This window comes from Lates calcarifer, linkage group LG16_LG22, assembly GCF_001640805.2.
Source record: "Lates calcarifer isolate ASB-BC8 linkage group LG16_LG22, TLL_Latcal_v3, whole genome shotgun sequence".
NCBI classification, from domain to species: domain Eukaryota; kingdom Metazoa; phylum Chordata; class Actinopteri; family Centropomidae; genus Lates; species Lates calcarifer.
In genome coordinates, this window is record NC_066848.1 from 25,581,214 (window position 1) to 25,602,863 (window position 21,650).

At 38.9% G+C, this 21,650-nt stretch overlaps 1 protein-coding gene across 8 annotated transcripts in view; it reads left to right on the plus strand.

Annotated features, from left to right (window-relative positions):
* The window catches only part of ltbp1 (latent transforming growth factor beta binding protein 1), a 125,113-nt gene that overhangs the window by 73,524 nt on the left and 29,939 nt on the right, over positions 1 to 21,650 (plus strand). For 4 of the 8 annotated variants that reach the window (XM_018694680.2, XM_051076770.1, XM_051076772.1 and 1 more), the window contains exons 10-14: positions 3,675 to 3,797; positions 11,703 to 11,870; positions 16,560 to 16,733; positions 19,943 to 19,965; positions 20,455 to 20,557. In XM_018694680.2, the coding sequence (XP_018550196.1) occupies positions 3,675 to 3,797; positions 11,703 to 11,870; positions 16,560 to 16,733; positions 19,943 to 19,965; positions 20,455 to 20,557 (591 nt within the window). The remainder of the gene's footprint in view (positions 1 to 3,674; positions 3,798 to 11,702; positions 11,871 to 16,559; positions 16,734 to 19,942; positions 19,966 to 20,454; positions 20,558 to 21,650) is intronic. The other 4 variants (XM_051076768.1, XM_051076767.1, XM_051076771.1 and 1 more) reach the window with 4 other exon arrangements.

Genomic DNA, 21,650 nt, shown 5'->3' on the forward strand with positions numbered 1-21,650 from the left:
TAAATTTCATGTCACCCCATGGATGTGTTCGCTACAAGACAAACATGTTTACATCAGGCTTGTCAGAGAAATTTAATACATGGCTGATCATCTTAAAAATATGAAAATGTTGTATGTTGTTTAAATGGATTATTTAACTAATAACTTGCCTTAACTGAAACTGATTATTCATTATACTGGTAACATTTCTGTGCCCTGAAATTGCAGGAGAATGTTATTATATAGCATGAAAAATGAAAAAAGTTTAATCCAGGTGGAAATTTTATCAACAAATATTGAACAATTAATTTAAAAAAAAAAATTGCACTTCTTCACAATTTTAAACCCCATGTAACATGCATTACCCCTATAGGGACTAAAGAAAGATAAGAGATAAGATAAGATAAGATAAGATAAGATAAGACAAGACAGAACTTTATTAATCCCAAGAAAAATTCTTGTGCCAGACATAGCTCCAAAACAGTAGAGAACAACAGTTAAATATATGTGAAAAAAAATAAAGAATAGGATAAAATAGGATAAATAAAAATCTAAAGTATATGTACCAGTATTTACACAATGTATAAACAGAACAACAGAACAAAACATCTGGTAGGGTTAAGTTTAATATTTGCCATGCAGTTGTACACCTATCAGTAACAACATAAAAAAAAAAAAAAAAAAAAAAAAAAAAACAGTTACCAGTTCTATTTTTATTTTCATATTTACATTACATTACAAAGCAAGTGAGTGAGGGACGGTAGGAGATTTAAGGAGACTAAGCAAGTACTAAGTACTAAATCACTTCAGTAAGACAAGTGCAAGGAGATCAGGTAAAGAAGTATACAGTAAGTGCTAGTTAGGCATGTTAGGCTTTAGTTCATTCAGGTTAACAAAACTGATGCAGACTGAAACTAAACCAAATCATCAGCAACAATTTTCAACTCTCATATTCTTGTATTTCCTTCCTCCTTCTGACATCCCTGACCATTCTCTCCACTGAACATAGAGAGAATGTAACAATGAACAAGTGGATGGAGTGTTACTGCAGTTACTAACTAACTAACTGCAAATTACAATGCCTTATACGACTTGTAACAAGAAAGTTGCACTTTGTGTACAGCTGCAAGAACTACTTTTTCAACTACCCCATTTTTTTCATGCCAGACTATCAAAACAAGGGTTGACCTACCATGTTCAGTCCACAGCAATAATATAGGTTGTTTTGTGAGAGGAGGTCAATACAGAATGAGTGATAACTGGCTGTCCACAGAGCAGGTGATGTGATATACTGTCTGACACACATCCCTTTCTCTTATTTTGTGTACCCAGTTTTTCCTGTCCTATACTGAAATCTTACTATGGCTTGTGTGGCAATAAAAGTTTCATGGGTTTTAGTATGAGGATAAGACAGAGAACCACACTAATAAAAGACCAACCAAGTAGGCTGTTAACAGCCTATTAAAACATACTGGCTGAAAAGTTTGTAGTGCTTTTCACCTATAAACTGGTGGGATACAGACATGAGTCACAGTCTATGATATGGGCCAAGTGTGTTCTCACTGGAGGAATTTGACTTGCTAAAACTTGACACATTTCACAGTTGAGCTTCAAAACATCAAAGCAATTCTGCTCAAATTTGCAGATTTGCTTTATTTTCCTATTCTTGGTGCAGTCTGGCTCTATGGATGGTCATGGTGGTTTATTGGCTGGTCCACCATTTTTGTTCAGAATGATATAACTAATCAGCAATTAGATGGATTGCCATCAAATTTTGAACAGACATTCACAATTTTCAGACAATAAATGCTAAATACTGTGGTGATCTTCTGTCCTTTCTTCTAGTATCACCATGAGGTTGATACTTTTAGCTCTAACTGAAATATCTTGACAACTATAGGGTATATTGCAAGGACCTTTGGTAAAGATGTGCATGGTGCCCAGACTTTGAATCTACGTGGCTTTGGTGACCTCCTGACTTTTCTTCTTGTCCCACTATGACATTGCCAGGTATTTTTGAATGATAACCAAGTGGTTAGGGTGCATACCACATGCCCTGAGCAGCTGATCCCCGTTTCGACTCCCAGTCCAGCTGGACTTTTACAGCATGACACTCCTCTACTCTCTCTCCCCGTTTCCTGTGTCTCTCTTACTGTCCTGTCAATAAAGGCAAAAAAAAAAACAACAACAACAACAAAAAAAAAAAAAAGAAAAGAAATCCAGATTCATCAAACCAGGCTACATCTTTACAGTCTTAAGCTGTCCAGTTGTGGTGAGCCTGTGCCCACTGCAGCCTCAGATTTCTGTTTTGTGCTTACAGGGGTGGAACCTGACAGTCTTATGCTGTTGTTGCCCATCCATCTCAAGGTTGTTCATTCTGAAATGCTTTTCTGCTCACCACTGCTGGAGAGAGTGGTTATCTGAGTTACCATATCCTTTCTGTCAGCAGATTTTATGCATTGCACTGCTGCCTTATGATTGGATAATTGCATTGTACAGTGTTCCTAATAAGATTCTCGGTGAATAAATCTTTAAACTTAGATCACAAATATGTATTCCTTTTTACAATCAAGTATTGATCAAGTCAGTAATCAACAATCCACAATTGCCTTCACATCGGAAGGAGCCAGTTGAGATGTTTCGGGCATCTGGTTAGGATGCCTCCAGGGCACCTTCATTTTTCCAGACAAGCCATTATTTATCTCATCTGGCCTGGGAGCACCTTGGGAACCCCCGGGGGGAGCTGGAAAATGTTGCCACAGGGGTGGGGGTTGTCTGGAATACACTGCTGAGCCCGTTGCCACTGTGACCCAACCTTGGATAAGTGGAAGAAAGCGGATGGATTGATGGATCAGTTAACATCCTCTATATGTTAATTCAATTGTTGTTTGCCCTTTTCTTTAACTCAGATATTTTTCAAAGTCTTTCCTTATTTCTTGAGCTAATGTCGATAAATGGTCAGAGTGAGTCTAAATTTAGCCCTTAAACTGAAAATAAGTAACATTTCAGGAATAGGGGTTCAATAACAGTGTTGAAGCTGTGTGATGAGATCTCTGGATTTCAATGTACACTGTATTACCATCTTGCCAATGTTGCTTTAAAATTGGCTTTGAAGTTGAGCTGAAAAGTTCATTCTTGATGTCTGAAACAGCAGTTGACAAAACGATTTCCTCATGATCTACATACTTTTGGGCACTTTGGGGACTTCACATTTCTACTGGCTTAAAAGTTAAACTTTTGTCTCATAAATCTGTGAAAATAAGACCTAATTTCTGTAATGTATTTGGAGGGACCTTTTAAATGAACCAACTTTTTGAATCATTCTAATGTGTTCAATCTTGAAAGCTGGACTTCAAAGGGGTCTTGAGCCCTGATTCAGTTTCCCTGACATCTATTGCCAGCACAGTAGCAGAGTAGTGCTATGCTCTGCAGTAGCACAGTTTACTTGCTCTTCTCAGTAAATCTGGTTGTTATTTCCAAACTCTGTCATACCTGCTCATCTAGCATTACTCCTACTACCTATTCTCTCCACTGCAGTACAGCTGATCATCCAGAAACTGAATTCACTCACTTGGTCAACAAATTTCAGTTGGTACAGTAATTGATAATGTCTGCGTTCCATCTCACAATGTTAAGAAGTCCTTTAGATAATATCTGGACTGACTGTGTTTTTTTCTTGTTTTGATGATTCACAGATTTGGATGAGTGCCAGCTACAGGGTGTGTGTCCCAATGGAAACTGTCTGAACACCGTGGGCAGTTACAGGTGCATGTGTAAACCCGGCTATGTGCCCGACCCCACCCTCACCACATGCATATGTAAGATCTACAATCTAACATTTTCTATCAGTTTCTTTTTCTTATCACTTTGTCATTCATTATCAATTAAACTCATAACATCCAACAGTACAGTGTCAGACTGAGCAGAAATCTTCACAGAATCACAGAAATGAATGAATTACATTTGCATGCCTATTTCGATGTGCAGATTTGCTCTTAAAAGAAACTAATGTGATCTTTCACATCACATTATGACAAAAGACATGGGAAGTATATGTATCATTACTTCTCCCTTTCACCTGATGCAAAGTATGAGCAAGCTACTAAGGGCTGTTGATGATATGCATATAAATACAGTGCATGAATAAAAGCATGGTGTTTATTATATCATCAGATTTCTACTTAAGCATGTGACGTAGGTCAGAACATATAGCTAAACTCAACATATCTCTCAGGAGGAAGAAGAGGAGGGAAGAGAGGAAGTAATAAAGGATAGAATGGGGAGGAACAGAGGGAAGATGTAGCTAGAAGAGCAGCAACTCATGGCTTAACATGAATAATCAGCTGTGTGGATCATTGTTTTCCCCACATGGTAACAGGCTGTGAGCATATGTGTTCCCTGGTTTTGCAGCGTGTTTGTCAGTGTGCTGTACATGTGTGCAAAGGGGTTGGGGTGTTGGATCTTGGTTCTCTTTATATCTCATGGCTAATGAACGATAAGTGTCCATTCACCACCACCAGAGGTTGTATTAACCAAATATTTTCTATTACTGACTGAATTGTTTAAACAATGACACGAAAATCCATCATTTTGATATATTAGAACAGTGAGGGCAAAGTTCCCTTACTTCAGAACTCTGGCTGTAGAGCACGAGTTAAGCTCTCACAATATAATTAAATTGTCCATAAGAAGTCATTTGTCCAAGGCAAATTTTGAAAAACCTAATGACAATCGCCTCTGCAACAATTTCCCCTCATCTGTTTGATTATGCTCAAGTGAGTACCCAGTTTTAAGTATGTGCGGACCAGGAGGAAGGTAAGGTTTGAGTTCAGGCTAGGCACCAACAGGTCAATAAGTTCAGTGTAATTTCTTGTAAATGGGTTGTTCATATTTTAATTTCAATTGTCTGACTCTGAAAAATCACATTGTTCATATTTGCCTATTTAGGCACAATAGCTGCGTTGCTTTAGTGCCCTCCACTTTTACTGTGGAAGAAAAAAAGTTTTTTTTTTTTTTTTTTTTTTTTTTACCTTAAATGCCATTAAAATGACTCATTATCATTAAAAAGTGAAAATTAAAATAACAGGTAATAATAGATTATGATAGAATTTTTATGAGTCTGTCCATTAGACAACGAGAAAGGTCTAGCACAATCTCTGCTCACCATCACTGATTATTCAGTGTAACTATGGACTGGACCAAAGGGTGGTGTGTAGGGCCTCAGCAAACTCAAAATGGAGGATGAGACCAAATGGCTCCTTTTGTTCAATAGAAAAAGGAGAGTCATTGAACTAGGTGTTTCAACTTATCATGCCTAGGTGTAAAATCCTCCCAGGTACCTTGATGTCACCAGGCCAACAAGATCCAGATGTAACTCTCATTCTCTTCTCTTACCTGCTCAAGAGAGCAGTGAGGGCTTTGTTCTCATTCTCATCACATACCACAAGGAAGGAAACAATGTGTCTAACCTCCATGAGGCCTGCCTGAAGCAGAGGCCTGCACTGGACTGAACCTTGGTAGTGACACAAGAGCCTGGCCAAGAATTTGGAAGCAAGTAATTTAGCACCACCCGGTACGATACAAGGTCTGCCAGCTGAGATTACCAGCAAAAGGAGGTACAAAGCAGAGTTAGTATTATGTGGCTAACTCTGTAAGGAGAAGAAAGAAGCAACCACTGATTTGTCCAGAAACAGTCAAGCCATACAGCTGGGAAAACTGGAGTCAGTTCATCAATCTCCACTTAGAGACAGAGGTAACAGCCACCTGTTATGGGAAGTCTTTCAAACAAACAGTGAGGCAAGTTTATCATCCAGTAGATATTGTCCCCTTTGTTCTTTTCAGCCATTGATTCATGACGCATTCACCTGTGCTCATCCCTCCAAAGGGAAGACTGGAACATTTCATGAATGTTCAGCCTCCTCTCTGCACTATCATGAGAGTGAGGACAGCTGTTCAGCCCCCATCTCTTGACCAGAAAACTGTAGCAGGTGATGCACATACCTACAGTAATGGTAGCTTAGTCTCACCTTCAGCTGAAAGAGAAATTACTTATAGTGCTATTAGTTTTACTGCTACGTTAGCAGTTAATACTTTAATTATTACTATTATAGTACTACTACTACATACTGTATTATAGGCATCATCTTATATTTTATATGGAACCTGTATTCTCTACCACCCCCACCCCTCGTACCCAACCGGTCGAGGCAGATGGCCGCCCACCCTGAGTCCGGTTCTGCTCAAGGTTTCTGCCTCTTAAAAGGAGGTTTTCCTTGCCACTGTTGCCTAGTGCTTGCTCATGGTGGGATTTGTTGGGTCTCTCTGTAAATACCTATTTTAAAGAGTATGGTCTAGACCTGCTCTATATGAAAAGTGCCTTGAGATGACTTTTGTTGTGATTTGGCGCTATATAAATAAAATTGAATTGAATTGAAAGGAAGGAAGTGCTTGAGCTGATAGCTAAGTACATTGAATATTTTGATCCAAACATTTTGATCACCACATTAATATTTACTTTAATGAACTAAACCACAACCTTTCCCACAACCACATTCCCGTTGTTAGCATCCCATTACAACAGACGTTTGAGGCATGTGTACTTTCTGGACAGGAATGCAGGCTTAGAAGAAAACTCCTTGTCCTTGCAAAACGTTCATCCATGTGTATGTACTCACATTACACTTGTGTCAAGGTAAACCCTCAATGCAGGAAATAAGGAAGATGATGCATATACCTCTGCATGCCTGCTCAAACACCAAAGCATCACACAGGCCTCAAAAGATCATCCTCACAACAGATCAAAGACAGGTGCCAAATGGCCACATTGGGACACTGAGCACAACTGCCACGTCCAACATATAGGTAGGTATGCACACCTTAGAAGCTGTAGGAAGCCATACTAACAATTCTGACCCAGACATATGACCTTACAAAGGCAGTAATACATGTTCTTATCCAGCATAAACTAAAGATATCACATGCACTCTAGTGCCAAATGCTCAGTAGGTTAATGAACCAGCCAGATGTTACAACTTGAATCAGCTCATAAATGAACTTTTAAGTATGGGCTATACATTGTGCATATCGAGTGGAATACTGACACCAAAGGGATATGTAGGGCCTCAATGATTTACTTGTATCTTTAATCCCTCGTTGTATCACTGTATTTCCTATGACCTGATGTAGTTAGGATTACTGAAGTAGGGTGCCCCGATGGCCGAATGGTTAGGGCGTGTACCACATGGGCCTCGGTGCCCTGAGCAGCTGGACCCCGGTTTGATCTTTGCTGCATGTCATTCCCTTTCTCTCTCTCCCCATTTCCTGTCTGTCTTGACTGTCCTATCTAATACCTCTGCTCAAGGTTTCTGCCTCTTAAAAGGAAGTTTTTCCTTGCCACAGTCGCCTAGTGCTTGCTCATGGTGGGATCTGTTGGGTTTCTCTCTGTAAATTTTATAAGATAAAGTAAGTAAACAACTCCAGTAAGAGCATTCTGGAGACAGGAGTAGCATAACAAAGATTTTCAATAATCTGTGTGACCATAAGTATTTGCTAGCTAGCTCAAAATGCTATTGTGAATATAATTGTGGTTGACTAGTGGTGGTATGTTGGCTAATGTGTTAGCCATTAGGTTGCTAGCTGCAGTGGGCCACCAACTACCAAGGACAGATCTTTTTTGCTAGGACATGTGGATGACCTGTGCTGTGCCACTTTCTTATGTGACTGTAACTCAAGGCCATTTTCCATGTACCCAGTAGAGCATGCTTTAATTGATCATGCATGATCTTGTCAACATGGCCTTCCCCTGCTGACCCACATTATTATTGTCCCACTTGGTTGCACGCCTGACTGGTCCAACCTGTGACTGTCTCCTCTCTCCAATTAAAGTGCACTAAACTCATGGTTTACAACATGTGTGACTGTACTGGCAACCACCAAGCAGTATTTTTAAAGTCTTGCTGTGCTGAACTACACTTGAACTTGTAACTGAGTCTCTTTTGTTTGGAATTTTGTTTTCCTTTTTGTACTTTTAGAACTTCTTCACATTAGAAACTTTTTTTCTGTCAAGCCCTGATCAGACTTTTATTACAAAGCAGTGCAGTGTATTTGTCACCGACCTAGTGGTTGCTCTCAACAATCAACAGTTTTTTGTTCTTTGGCTCTGACCCAGAAAATTTAGAGACTGTTTGTGTCCAACCACTCGTTAAAAAATCTGGCCTTGATCCACCAGAATGCAACAATTGCAGACCAATTTCAAAATGACATTTTATGGCAAAACTCCCTGAGAAGCTGGTCTCCCTTCAACCCCTCAAAACACTGACACAAAAAATGTATGAAACATTTCAGTTAGGGTTTAAACAGCATCACTGTACTGAGACTGTACTTATTAGAGTGACAAATGATATTTTAACAACACGGAAGTCATATTGTTCATATTTGACAAATCAGAAATTTTTTGTTTCTATTGGTGACTACTTCTCCCCTCCCTCTTAAGTAAACTGTGGATTCCTTCTAAGGTTGGTTCTTGGACTGATTTTATTTTTGCTGTATATGGTCCCGCTTGGCCACATTATACATAGACATAAAATTCCATTCCACTGCTATGCTGATGACATGCACCTGTATCTCCCAGTAAAGCCTACCTGAACACCAAAGCTCTTCAATCTTACAAACTGTCAAATATCAAATTTAAAAATGTTATGACAGTGAATTATCTTACTTTTGGTCCTGACAATCTTAAGTATTGAGTCCTCTCATGGTCCTTTATCCACTAATGTTAAAGCAACTCAGGAACCTGGGTGTGCTCTTTGATACCAACCTCAATTGAACTATCTTTCATGCATTTTATTTATTTATCATTTTATTTCCTTGCAGTTTTATTATTTCAATGATCTTTTTACAGGTATAAATAAGAAATTAGACTTCAAGTTGTACAAAATGCAGGGACAAGACTTCTAACAATAATCAAGAAAAGACAACACATAAAATCGATTTTAATGACTTTACACTGACTACCCATTCAACCTTGAGTGAATGTTTGTGCCAAATGTAATAAAATTCCCACTGCCCCCTTGATGCCACCCATGAAATGATGTGGAGGGACAGGGTTTCAGACAATCTTATACAATCCAACAAGCTTTACGTCTGCGATATCTTTGAGGACTTGTCCGTATTTTGTTCTGTTCTCTTTACCGAAATCTTGATCTGACAGTGACTCCTTTATAATGAAAAGCATACAGTACTGACACAGCATAATGCTGCAACCACTATGCTGTTTTTTGAAACTTTGGTATACAGCTTGAAGACTAAAGAGCTTAATTTTTGTCTCATCAAACCACAAAAACATTTTCCTCATGCTCTCACAGTCTCTTAAGTGCAGTTTGGCAGACTCCAGCTTAGCTGTCATCTGCCTTTTACTCAGGAGTGGCTCCATCTACTCTCTGCCATAAAGACCAGCCTGGCATAATGATGCAGGGATAGCTTTCCTTCTAGCAGGTTTGTCCCATTTATTTAGACCAACCCTGTAGTAAGAGGGTATTGATTTCTTGGTTACCAGCCTAATCAAGGCCTTACTTGCCTATTTAATCATGTTGGCTAGATGGCCTACTGTAGGAAGAGTCCTCTGGTTTCAGACTTCTTCCATTTCAGAATAATGGAGTTTACTTTGCTACTGGGAACTTTAAATGTCGAAAATGTGTTTATGCCTTTCACCAGGACTATGCCTTCATGCAACTCCTTTTCTGGAGGTCTCTTTTGCATTTTATGTCTATGTTAAGGCATTATATATTTATTTCCTTTCTAAATCACAGTGGATTCTACTCATGTATGGAGTCACCTCATTGATGATCAAAGGGAAGTGACTTGTTTGGCTCACAACACATTTCTTTGATTAAAAAATTAAGAATAGTCAGTGAATTAAAGCATGACACTCCATTGCATGGATGACCCTGAATTAGATGTGGTCGCTAGATGCCATGATGGTTCTATGACAGATATTGAGTGGAATTCTTATATTGCATATCTCATATGTTGTGCATATGTCATGAAGATCTCAGATTTGTAGCAAATGACATGAACATATCTGCTCAATAAGATAATTTTGGGTGCAGAATGGTTGAACAGTTGTTTCATATGGTTTTAGAAATAGGAAAAGCCTGGTAGGAAAGACCTGGTTCATGCCTTACAGAGCGATAGTGAACTAATTTTCATTCTGGAGATTTCAACTGGTTATTATAATATTGGCCTTGTGTCCATTTGATGTTCTGGGACTGGTCATTTGACCTTTGAGCTTATTATACATCTCCCTGATGTACTAATAGCTTGTCTGGAGTTAAAGAAGACTGTTTCCTGTCTTTCCGAGTTTGTGTTCTGGTCGTAACTTTGAGTGTCCTTACTGTGACCTATTCTGTCTTTGGTGTCTAGTGTATGTCTGTTACATATCCCCCATTATGAGCTCTTTTATGACTGGCCATCCACTACAATACTGTAGAATAAGTGACTATCCCTATTCAGCTGTTGGCTCACTAGCATTTGCAACAAAATTTGCAAAACATGCACACATCTGGATACTGCACATAACCACTGTGTGTGGGTGTTTGAGTGTATATCAGTTTGCTTAACTTTCTATATTATGAATAATACAGCACTTAAACAGCATGCATGGCTTCAACTAGCATTTTAGTACATTCCTGTCATTCCTGTCATGTGCAATCTGATTATTTGTTGCACAAACAGGAATTAAATATTAGGTATTGTGTGTGAAAACTGTAAGACTTGGAAAGTACAAACAAAGCCAAACTCTCCTACATGCTTTAATCTGAGCTAGTGTTTGATAGTGCATGAAGTATTGGCATGAAAACAGATTTTTTTTTTCCTGCAACATGTCTGTGCTTTGTAGTGTATGAATGTGTGCCTATGTTTTGGGTCAGCTTTAACTGTTTAGATGTTGTTTGTGTGCCACATAAAGTGCTTACCTGACTTCTCACTGTAAAATTTATATTTTTCTTTATGCACTCTGGGGTTGTTTTAGAAAAGGTTTAGACTGTGATTAAAGGGGCAATGTGTAAGAATTTACCAACTGTTGAATTGATACCCTTAATAAAAAGGGTGCATTATATTACCAGAAAGCTAGCGTGTCCACCCCTATCATAAAAAACAAGGAAATGCATTGTTTGGTCCTCCCCTGTGGCATGGTCAGACTGGCCATCAGATATACTGGGACATATCACATGAGGATTGTCATTGGATGAAAAGAGGGTGGCTGCAACACAGGTTCACAGCCTATTTGCAGTCACTACTTCTTCATCCTTTCATGTTGGACTAAGGGCTGACTCCACACTACTGTGACTCACTATTGCCCCTAGATGTACAAAGTGATATTATGTGACAGGGCAGGCAAGGGCTAGCTGGTTAGCCTGCCAACTTCAGTACATATCTCTGCAACACAATACATAGGTGACATTGACTCAAAACTGTTATTTCTTCATATTCTGTGACTAACCTTAATTTTTGAATGTTTTAAACTGAAATACATATTACATATTACATATTGCCCCTTTAACACAAATTTGTACAGGTAAGAAGGGAATGTTGCTTTGGTGAAGGGGACCTCTTTATTTCTTCTGTCTGTCCTCTTTTTCCCCCATGTATATGTCTCCTACACTCTGGTGCACCACTTCTACGCCTCCCCCTCCTCCTCTTTGTCCACCTCCTGCACACCTCTTCAGCCAGCACGCCTGCCATCCAAGAGGAGAAGGGGGCTTGCTTCCGTTTGGTGAGCTCAGGGAAGCAGTGTTTGCACCCAGTTTCTGCTCAGCTGAGCAAACAGCTCTGCTGCTGCAGTGTGGGCAAAGCCTGGGGCCCTCATTGCGACAAATGCCCCCCTCCAGGAACAGGTAAGGCCCCCAGCCATGTCAGACATTTATCCTGTCTCAATGAAAACTAAAGGCCCAAAACATTGTTTCTCGTACTTGGATAGCATACCATGCCAAACACAATTCCAAAATCTTAAGTTTGGCCTTGCAAATCAGCACATGTATACCTCAGTGCATCTCATGCAGTTGAGGCACTCAGCTCTGTCCAGTTTATCACCATCCTGCAGGACTTTGTTCCTCCTTAACAAGCAACAAGAGTAGAGGAGGAGTTCTAATGTTAGCAGTATTGCTCTAGATAGCAATGTTGGTCTGTCCTCTTTCTGACCCAGCAATTGTTGCACCAATCACAACAGCATGCCATCCCAGTGTTGATTTTGAACATTTCCAAATTTTTTAAAATGGTGGTCACAAAGTTTTAGTTAGTCTCTTTAGACACAATAGTCCTGCCTCCAGCCCCTGATGTTAATGGTTGTAGGTTCTAGGCTCTTCTCCTCTTTGGCTATTGAAATGTGAACAACTGGTTTGAGATTAGGCAGCAGCTCCAAACTGGTCCTTGAACTACCTTGGTGGAAAAGGAGTAAGACAGTGCTGCTGGTGTGGCTGTAGACTCTTTGTCTTGTTATATTTCTGTTTGGGAATATATTAGCATTGACACACAAAGTGTAAATTACTTCAGATACTCACAGGGGTGTTTCTTATCTTTGGACAGGAATAGGCTAGCTGTTTTCCTGCCTTTAGGTTTATGCTGAGCTAGACTAACCAAGTCCTGACTCTAACTGCAAACCTAGCAAACACAGACACAAGAGTGATGTCAATTTCCTCATCTCACTCATAAAAATTTGTAATGAGGTTCTACTATAATACTGATTAGTACCACAAGCTGGTGCCTATCTCTGTTTTGATGTGTATGGATGATTGCACCCTGCAATGGACTTGCGATCTGTTCATGGTGTACTGTAATGTCAGCTAGAATAGGCTACAGGCCCCCCACGACCCTTAACGGATAAGCAATATAGTTAATGAATGAATGAATGGATGATTGTGTGGTGCACACTTAACAGCAGTACTGATCTGATTGACATCCACCAGATTAAAATCTGCTCTGTAACAAGTCGGCACTGGTTATGATTAGTATATTCTACTGTTCATGTATAACAGGGAAGTGTAGTGCTGTAGAGACCTGGCATTGTATGGTCAATGTTAATATTGTAGAATAAATTGGCAGTGTGGATATCCCCATTCAGATGTTGTCGGTTGACTCACTAGCCTTTGCAACAAAATGTGCGAAACACGGATACATCTCAATACTGAACATGACCATTGTATGTCTGTTTGAGTGAAAACCAATTTGCTTTACTTTTTATATAATGAACAACAATCACTGCAGGACTTTGTTCCTCCTTGAAGTTAACAAGTCACAAGAGTAGAGGAATTAAGTACCAATTATCTAGTGTGTGAAGTATTATAAAAGTTTTAACCATGTAAACAGTATTCTGGTCAAAATTTCAATTATCCAGTACTTTGGTTTATGACCAAATACTTGCTTCACTAATGACTTTCCCATCAGCCTAAGCTGCACTTTTTGGTTAATGCTAATTAGGAAATATTAGCATGATAACATGCCAAGCTAAAATGGTGGACATGATAAACACCTGCAGGGTGGTGACAGCGTGCTGCACACAGAATGAAAGTGGTGGCTTTGAGCAGAATGTTTCAGTGTGAAATGGTCACAGTTTGGTTAGGTTTAGGTATAAAAACAACTTTGTTAGCTTTAGGAAAAGTCTTCATGGGGGATGAAAAACAGTCTCCTGTGTGAAAGTGTGTTTGTCAATCCATCTGTCCCCACCTTCATGTAATGTGGCCTATGGGGTTAATCTGTAATGCTTAACATGCTAAACTAACATACTGAGCATTATACCTGCTACACAACACAACACAACATGTTAGCATTGTTGTTTTGAGTATGTTAGTCTGTGATATTAACATTAAGCTTAAAGCACTACTGGCTGCTTAATTTTTGCCTCAGACATCCAGAGTCACAACTTGTATGTCTGTGACCGTTTGGTTGGTTGAGGTTGGTTGGTCAGCAGCATTGCTAGTAGACACTCTTTATATGAATGAATTTTGGTATGATGATTCCATCATATGGAAAATATTCTGTCCTTAATAATATACAAATAATCTATAAACAACTCTCTAAAAAGTGTTATTAGAAATTAAATGAAAATTTGATTTAAATTAGGGAGAGACAATATAGAAAGAGTTACCTTTAGAATGAACAGGAGAGTTTCACTACATGTAGGGCTATCTCATAATGAGAACTTACAACTTGCTTTAAGTCAGGTTGAAATAATCCATAAAATATGATGTGTTCCAAACCTGCTAAACATTTAGTGTAAACTAAGACAATGGTATGTAACAATAAACTTAAAAATGTCAGTGTGACATTTACCTGTGAACAGTGAAGTAAAATTTAATGCAGCACTGTATTAAAAAGTCAGATATGTATTGAACTACATATCTGATGAATTAATCTCTCTATCAAAGAAGCCTTTCCATTGTGTCTCCAGCACTATTTATTACAATGACAATTTAACTTAACCTTTCAGGAATATGAACTGAATAAAAGACAAGAAATGAAAACCCATAACAGAAAAAAAAAAAAAAAAAAAACTATGTGTCTCCTTTCTTATCCTGATGATGTCTGTCTGCATGGGTTTGGCTAAATAGTTTCTTTTAGCATTGCTTTTAGCTTACATTAGCAAAGCCTTTGCAGTAGATGTTTTCACATCTCCTTTTGCTACATTCCTTTTTGTCTTTATTTCTATACAACTCATTATGTAAGTACTAAGTAAGTTCAGAGCTACTGTTACTTTTGGGGAATTGCAGTTATGTGCATCCCTAAGATGCACACTTACACACTTATGCCTTCTTTTAAACCTCATATTTGTCAGCAAAATGTTATGTGGCAATGGTTGTGGAGGTTTAGGTGGAATATACAGAAAAATGTGGCTTTGGCTGTATGATAGTTAAACAGGAACCATGTTTCCTCAGTCCCATCTTTCACTTTGTGCTCTCATTGTCTGTTAGGAAGTTTAGCATTTGGTCCACTGAAATTTTACCTTTCTCTCTCCAATTTAGCAGGAAACTTTACCTCTAATGTTCCAGGACACTTTTTAGTAGATTTTTTTTCTGGCTGATGAGATTAACTTTACTTTGCATGTTCTAGGGTTTAATAAGAGACAGGTAGCTAGAGTGGATATTTGTTAAATCATTAGATTTGGGAGGGAAGACTTGGGTTAGGAGATAACCAGGCAAGAAGCATCAGATCAGGAAGCAATACTACATATTCATATACATGTGTACACACTCTCAGCAATGCAAAGGTCTGTTTTGCAAAGTGTTTTTCTCTTGATTAAAATGGTCGACCAAGGTCCATTGAGTTTGGTGATGGAGTTGGTTGCCTCTACAGAGGTCCTTTTCCTGCACACTTTGGTAAAAATATTGTTGTTTCTGTTTCCTCTGGTAGGTTCTCGTTTAAGAAAGATTTTTAGCTTTTTCTCAGTGTTGTCTTCATTGATTTCTGTTATTCTGGTGAAAATTAGAGCATCTCCTTTTTTAGTTCACCCCTCTCTGTTCTCTATCCGTGGAGTATTTCCTTCAGTTCTGAAACTTCAAAGTGAGGTGTGTCCATAATGTCTAGTTTTCTCAGTCTAGTGTCATACACTTCTTACTTCTTACTCTTACATCTTCAGTTAGCATTATGATGCTACAATCTGTGTCAGACAGTTCCAGAGATTTTTGAAGTTCTCTGTTGGATTGACAGTCTTTTGAAGACTGGGGTTCTGCCATCAGATCTGCTGATGGTATCTGGTAATAGTAGATTTGACTTTGCTGTACTACTACTTAAGAATGAATTTAGCTTATTGGGTTTTGGCTGCAGGGAGTGTTTGTTTGGTGCTTAATCCAGATAGTTTATCAGTTTGTTTATGTTTATGAGAGAGATATGAGATGTATCTTTGGGGATACAGATACAGATTTGAGAATGTTTGGTTTGTCTGGAAACGTTTTTTGCTTCCTTGCCTGTGACTCACGCATAAGTATGACGCAAACATCAAGTGATTTTAACCTCTGCTGATGTAGTCATTGTCATATAAAGAAAAAAATATACAGTCCTTAGTGAGAAATAAGCAGAGACTTACAGTTTGATTGCTGTGTAATGTATACCTTTGGCAAGATTCTAAATGACAGAATGCAGGCACTTATTCTTCCTTGTCAAAATCATGTCACTTTATATGGTCAAAGTAATTTCCTTAATTATATCAAGTTATCTAACTAGCACTAGCTGGCTGTTATTGTAAATTTTAGTGATGGTACTTATGCAAGACCACATTTGTACACAAACAGTTCTGAGGCACCAAATAAAACAGGTTTTATGTTTTAAGATACTTATAGTAACTGGTTACCCACAGAGCACTGATAAGTAAATTTTTCCACTGTTGATTTTCAGGAATCACATCAGATTAGAGTTGGGGAAAATAGGCTTGTAAGACACTACTTGACTATATGTTATCGCATGGGATATACACAGATATACATTATGTGATTAACAATATGAACATGTGTCTACAATTAAAAAGAAAGTTTTTTTTAACTTTAAATTTTCACTTGTATGATATCCACTTGTATTTTTCTATTATTATTATCTAGCTAAATTCAAAGAAATCTGCCCTGGTGGAATGGGCTACACTGTTCTACCAAATCCACCTGTCAATAAGCCAGTCACCGTTTACCAGGAGCCCGCTGACCTGCTACCCGCCTATCCCCTGCCAACACCAGAGAGACCAGTGGAGGCTTTTGGGAAACCAGAGGACATTATACCAGGTGAGCCTCTAACATATGATATTAGCAGTGCATGTTCAACCTGGTTAGTTTAATGTCATATGTTTAGCACAGGTGAAAACTGATGCTTAGCACAAGCTAGATGTTTGCTAACTGTTGAATGTTGAATGATTACAGGTTAATTAAACCAAATGACCTAATAACTCACTGACTAATTTTTATTCATTTTTGAGAAACTTGTCCTTGTCAGGGTTTTGATGGTAACAGGGTGAGCCAGACAGCCCAAGCATCATTTTATTCAGTCATGTCTTCCAGCTTCTCCTGGGTATCCCCAAGAATTCCTAGCGCAGCTGGAAAATTTAGTTCCTCCAACATGCAACAAGGTCTCTCCCACAAGTCTGTCATGCTCAGAACATTTATAACAGAGGGTTGCCAGGATGCAAAACAGCTGCCCAAACTACATCTATTGGGTACTCAAAGGATTGCATGGCAAGAAGGCTTGCACCACAGCAGCTGATAGTCCTGTGTGGCAGTCTTTTTTAATCATGACTTATGACTAACACTCCAAAATACCTGAACTGTTAAATGTAGCACATGCTCATTCTAATAATCTAAGGTAGACAGTTATTATCACTTTGGGGACTTTACTGTAAAGGCTCTGTGTCCTTTGATCTTTGGTCTAAACGTTGGAGCTGACATATCTACCTCACAGAGTGTTTGAAATGTTAAAACTTAAATATCCTTTGCAGTTTGGCTCATGAAAAGTAAGTGTTCTAATAAACAACTAAACAGTACCATTTTACACACACTGATTTTCGAGATTGGTAAGGTTTTGGCTTAATAGTTTACAGTGAATTACAACAATCCATTCATGAGGAAACTGGTGCAAATACACCACTCTGACACCATCAGCTGATCCATACCAGAGCTACATTTAACCTTAGAGTTTAAGTTTATGGTGCACATCAAAAGGAAATGAAATGCCCCTAAAACTTATTTTAGACAAAAAAGCAACAAAGAAGGAATCTAACTCATGATTATTTTCAGTGTTACTGACTTCAGCTTTGTTTTCAAATAACTGGCTTTGTCTGACCACCAAAACCTAAATATCCAGTACTTATTCTCCAGTGATACAAACAGATAATCAGCAAATTACCACATTTGAGAATCTGAATCCAGCAAATGTTATTACTAAATAACATTTTCCATTATTGTTGTTGTTTCACTCGTATCATTTAATTCATTCACACATTTTGTCAAAGGCTAATTTCAACATCTCAGATGGAACAACACATCCAAGTCCAGTTTTTTGTATGCACATAGAAATACAAGGCTTGGTTTTGTGTGACTGTCTCACAAACATAAATTCAAACTTGGTGTGAAAATACATTCAAACCAATAAGTATCAACACTGTTTGTTATACCTTTTCTGTTAGTTGATGAATCACTACTTGATTAAGCACTGCAACAGTTTCCATCGTGAAGCTCATTCAGATGATATGTTGCATTTGACTAAATGAAGTTGGAGTCAGGCTTATGTTCTTGTTTGTGCAGCCTGTTGTGATCATAAGATAAAAATCAGATTAATGTTCATCATGGTGAGGTAGCATCAGTTCTCAGCTTGACTTCAGCCGGCCCCCAGGTGTAAACCTACAATCTGATACTGTTGATTATAGAATTTACCAGATTTTTTTCCTCAAAATATTTAGATAGTATTACTATCTAGCTGTAAATTATCTGGCATATTTTTAAAGTGAAAGACATTTGTAATGCTTTTTGTGTCTTTCTATAATGAATTAATCTCTTGTTTGAAGTGTGGTCTTCATTTATCAGGCTCACAATGCCAGTGTACAACTCTGAAAGTAACACTAGAAATCCTGATTTATGATCCCTCTTGGATGTGATTAGGAGCCCAGATCTTAAAAGAAACATCCCTCTCGTGACGTTTGTTTGTAGAGGACAAGGATTAAAGTGCTTTGGCTCACTTCACATTCCACTTCAAACACAGCCCTGCCCACAGACCTTCAGAGGAGGGAGAGGCAGGGGGAGATAAACCTGGCTGAGAAAAGGGAAGGAACTTCACCCTCTACTGTTATTATTCAGGACATGCTTGGCAGACATCAAGGGACAGAGAAACTGTGCAACATCTTAGCCAAAGCCAGACAGGGTCCAAATTACTGCTAAGCTTCTCTGGAGCAGAGGACTACAGAGTTTTCCAGGCACACATGGCAGGCCTTAAAAAACAATCTGACAGAAATCCACCACCCAAAATCGGCATAGATTAGTGTTTGGATACAACCAGAAAGTAATGTGGTGCCTGGCAGCCATACAGATGGGCATTTTGGCACAGCAGTAAGCTGTTCCGGCTGGGAGGATAAGAGAAGGATTTTAAATTAGTTTTTTGCTTTTCTGTGTGGAGTTTGCATGTTCTCCCTGTCCCTGCGTGGGTTCTCTCCAGGTACTCTGGTTTCCTCCCACAGTCCAAAGACATGTACATTAGGCTAATTGGTGACTCTAAATTGCCCGTAGATGTGAATATGAGTGTGATTGGTTGTTTGTCTGTATATGTTGGCCCTGCGATGGACTGGCGATCCATACAGAGTGTACTACACCTCTCACCCAGTGTCAGCTGGGCAGCACCCCCGTGACCCTCAACAGATAAGCGGTATAGATAATGGATGGGCGGATGTTTATGACCTTTTCACAGTTGAAGGGTATTTATCAAAAAGTTTTTATACAGTAAAGGTGTTTTGCATAGTTTAATCACAAATGAGCACATCTTTGCCTTTAATATTGATTTTGGAGGGCCATGGAGGTTATTGCTTTTTCTTGTGATTACAGAATAATTATTTTATTATTTTTGTAAATTTCACAAGCTGTTTCCTTTACTATTGTGACTTGTGCGTGTCAGTGAGTCAAACAACTGTACTGTAACTAACTCTGTAGTTTATTTTTAGTCAGTCCCACATACACAATTTAGGTACCTCAAACAATCCCCAACGCATACACCATTTCCACCAGTTCAAGTAACACCAGTTTGTTCCAGCCCCTTTCTAAAATGAAACTATATATTCACGACCCATTTGCACAGATTTACTTCTTCAGTAAGAACCAGTGGGATTGGGACTGAGAGCTAGAGACAGGGTAGGGAAGCTGTAAGGTAACATGTTGCATTGACCAATACATTCAAGCCTTGATGTACAGTATATTATTATAAACCCACACTTTTGTTTCTTTTTTCCTTTGGTCAGTAGCAACAACTGCACCAGATCAGGTAGGTTGGGTGCTTTAAAGCGCAAATCAGTAGAAGCAGTGTGCATGCACAGACACACTCCTCCCAGCCATTGAGGGGTTGCAGAATCACCTTTGCATGAAGTCAGCAACATTGCTGCATGACTTTGGCTGGTAAGCACAGAGCAGAGAGTCAATGTGTATATCTTTGTTGTGTATATGTATACGTAAGTCCCAAAAATACACAGATGGAAATCCTGGACTCAAAACAAATCTAGACAGCAGTCCATGCTGAAGTGGCAGGCAGTCTGTGCTTTCTGGCTTGCTCGCTGAGCTGTTCATTCTTGCTCTGTTATTAAAATTCAGTTAGTTGCCATGCAAGCTAAATGCTAATCTGCTTCCCAGCGCAACATCTGTTTTGCATGTCAGACACAGTGTGCAAAGCTTAAATGATGACTTTGACTGAAACATATGCATACAGTTCTTTGTTGACCTTGTCCCTTTGGTATTATTTTCTGTCTTGTCGTTGAAGGAGCTGCTAGTTCCTGTGTTTAGTAATAGGCCAGTAGTTGAACCTATCCTGCCCCAGCTATCTCCAGGTGTGTCCACTGTCAAGATTGAAGCAGCCTACCCAGGTGTCTGTTTCTCTATCCTTTATACTTTGTAGTACAGTGGCCAGTTCAGGACATCTCAGGTTGTGGTTATCAAAGCTTTGGGTACTTAAACTATAAACTAAACTATAGCTGTAGTCAAGTTAAGTTATAGTATACAGATCCAGTTTGCTCATTTTAGCAAATGTGTTTGGAAAACAAGTATGCTAATATTAAGCTAAAGGTCAGCCCAGTGTGAAGGCATACAGCAGAGAGTGCAGCTTAGACTACTGAAAGTAGAGCAAAGTCTGTTACAAGATGAGTCTGATGTCCTCAAAAGGCCACTGTTCTGTGATCCTTTTTACCAGTGGAAATAGGAGAAATAGTTATTAATATATTTGTTGATTGATTTCTTTATTTTTTTGTACTTCTTCTAGTGTTCTATCATTTACAGCCACAAATAAAACCAAGTTTTAACCTCAAACAGTTCTTTGAAGTTGTGAAGAATGATCAAAAGGTCCTTACAGCAATGTTTCAGGCAGCAATTTGGTGCTATGGCAGTGGATACTACTGCATCACTTGTTAGAATGGTATGGATACTGTCTTCTAGTATCCTTTGGCTCCCTGCAGACACCTCATCTCACTGATATTCCTGATGCTCAGTAAATGGATACCAATTATGTTATGGGTAGTCTCAATTATCTGTAGCAGACCCCTCCTGTCCTGGACCAAAACCTGGTACAGGAAATTCCCTCTTAGGAAGTATAATTGTTGCTGAGCTTTTTTTTTTTTTTTTGCCATGGTTGAGATATGTGATATCCATGTGTCTGAGTCCTGCTGAGTCCCAGGAACCTAAAACTCTCCCCTTTTCAGATGTTGCAGTAGTGGATGTTCAGGGTGACCAAGAGGGAGCTAATGGGGTGTTTGTTTTTCAGCAGTAGAATGGGGTTGTGTGACCCCCACTCTGCACTGTCAGTGCACTGTCAGTGCAGAGTGGGGGTGAGGAAGTTGAATATCCAGTTGCAATGTGTGGTACTCACTGCCTACCAGTTTCATCGGGATGACTGTGTTGAATACTGTCTTGAACAATGAAATCTTCAACCAGCATTATAATGTGTAATAGGCGTTGTTGTTTTCA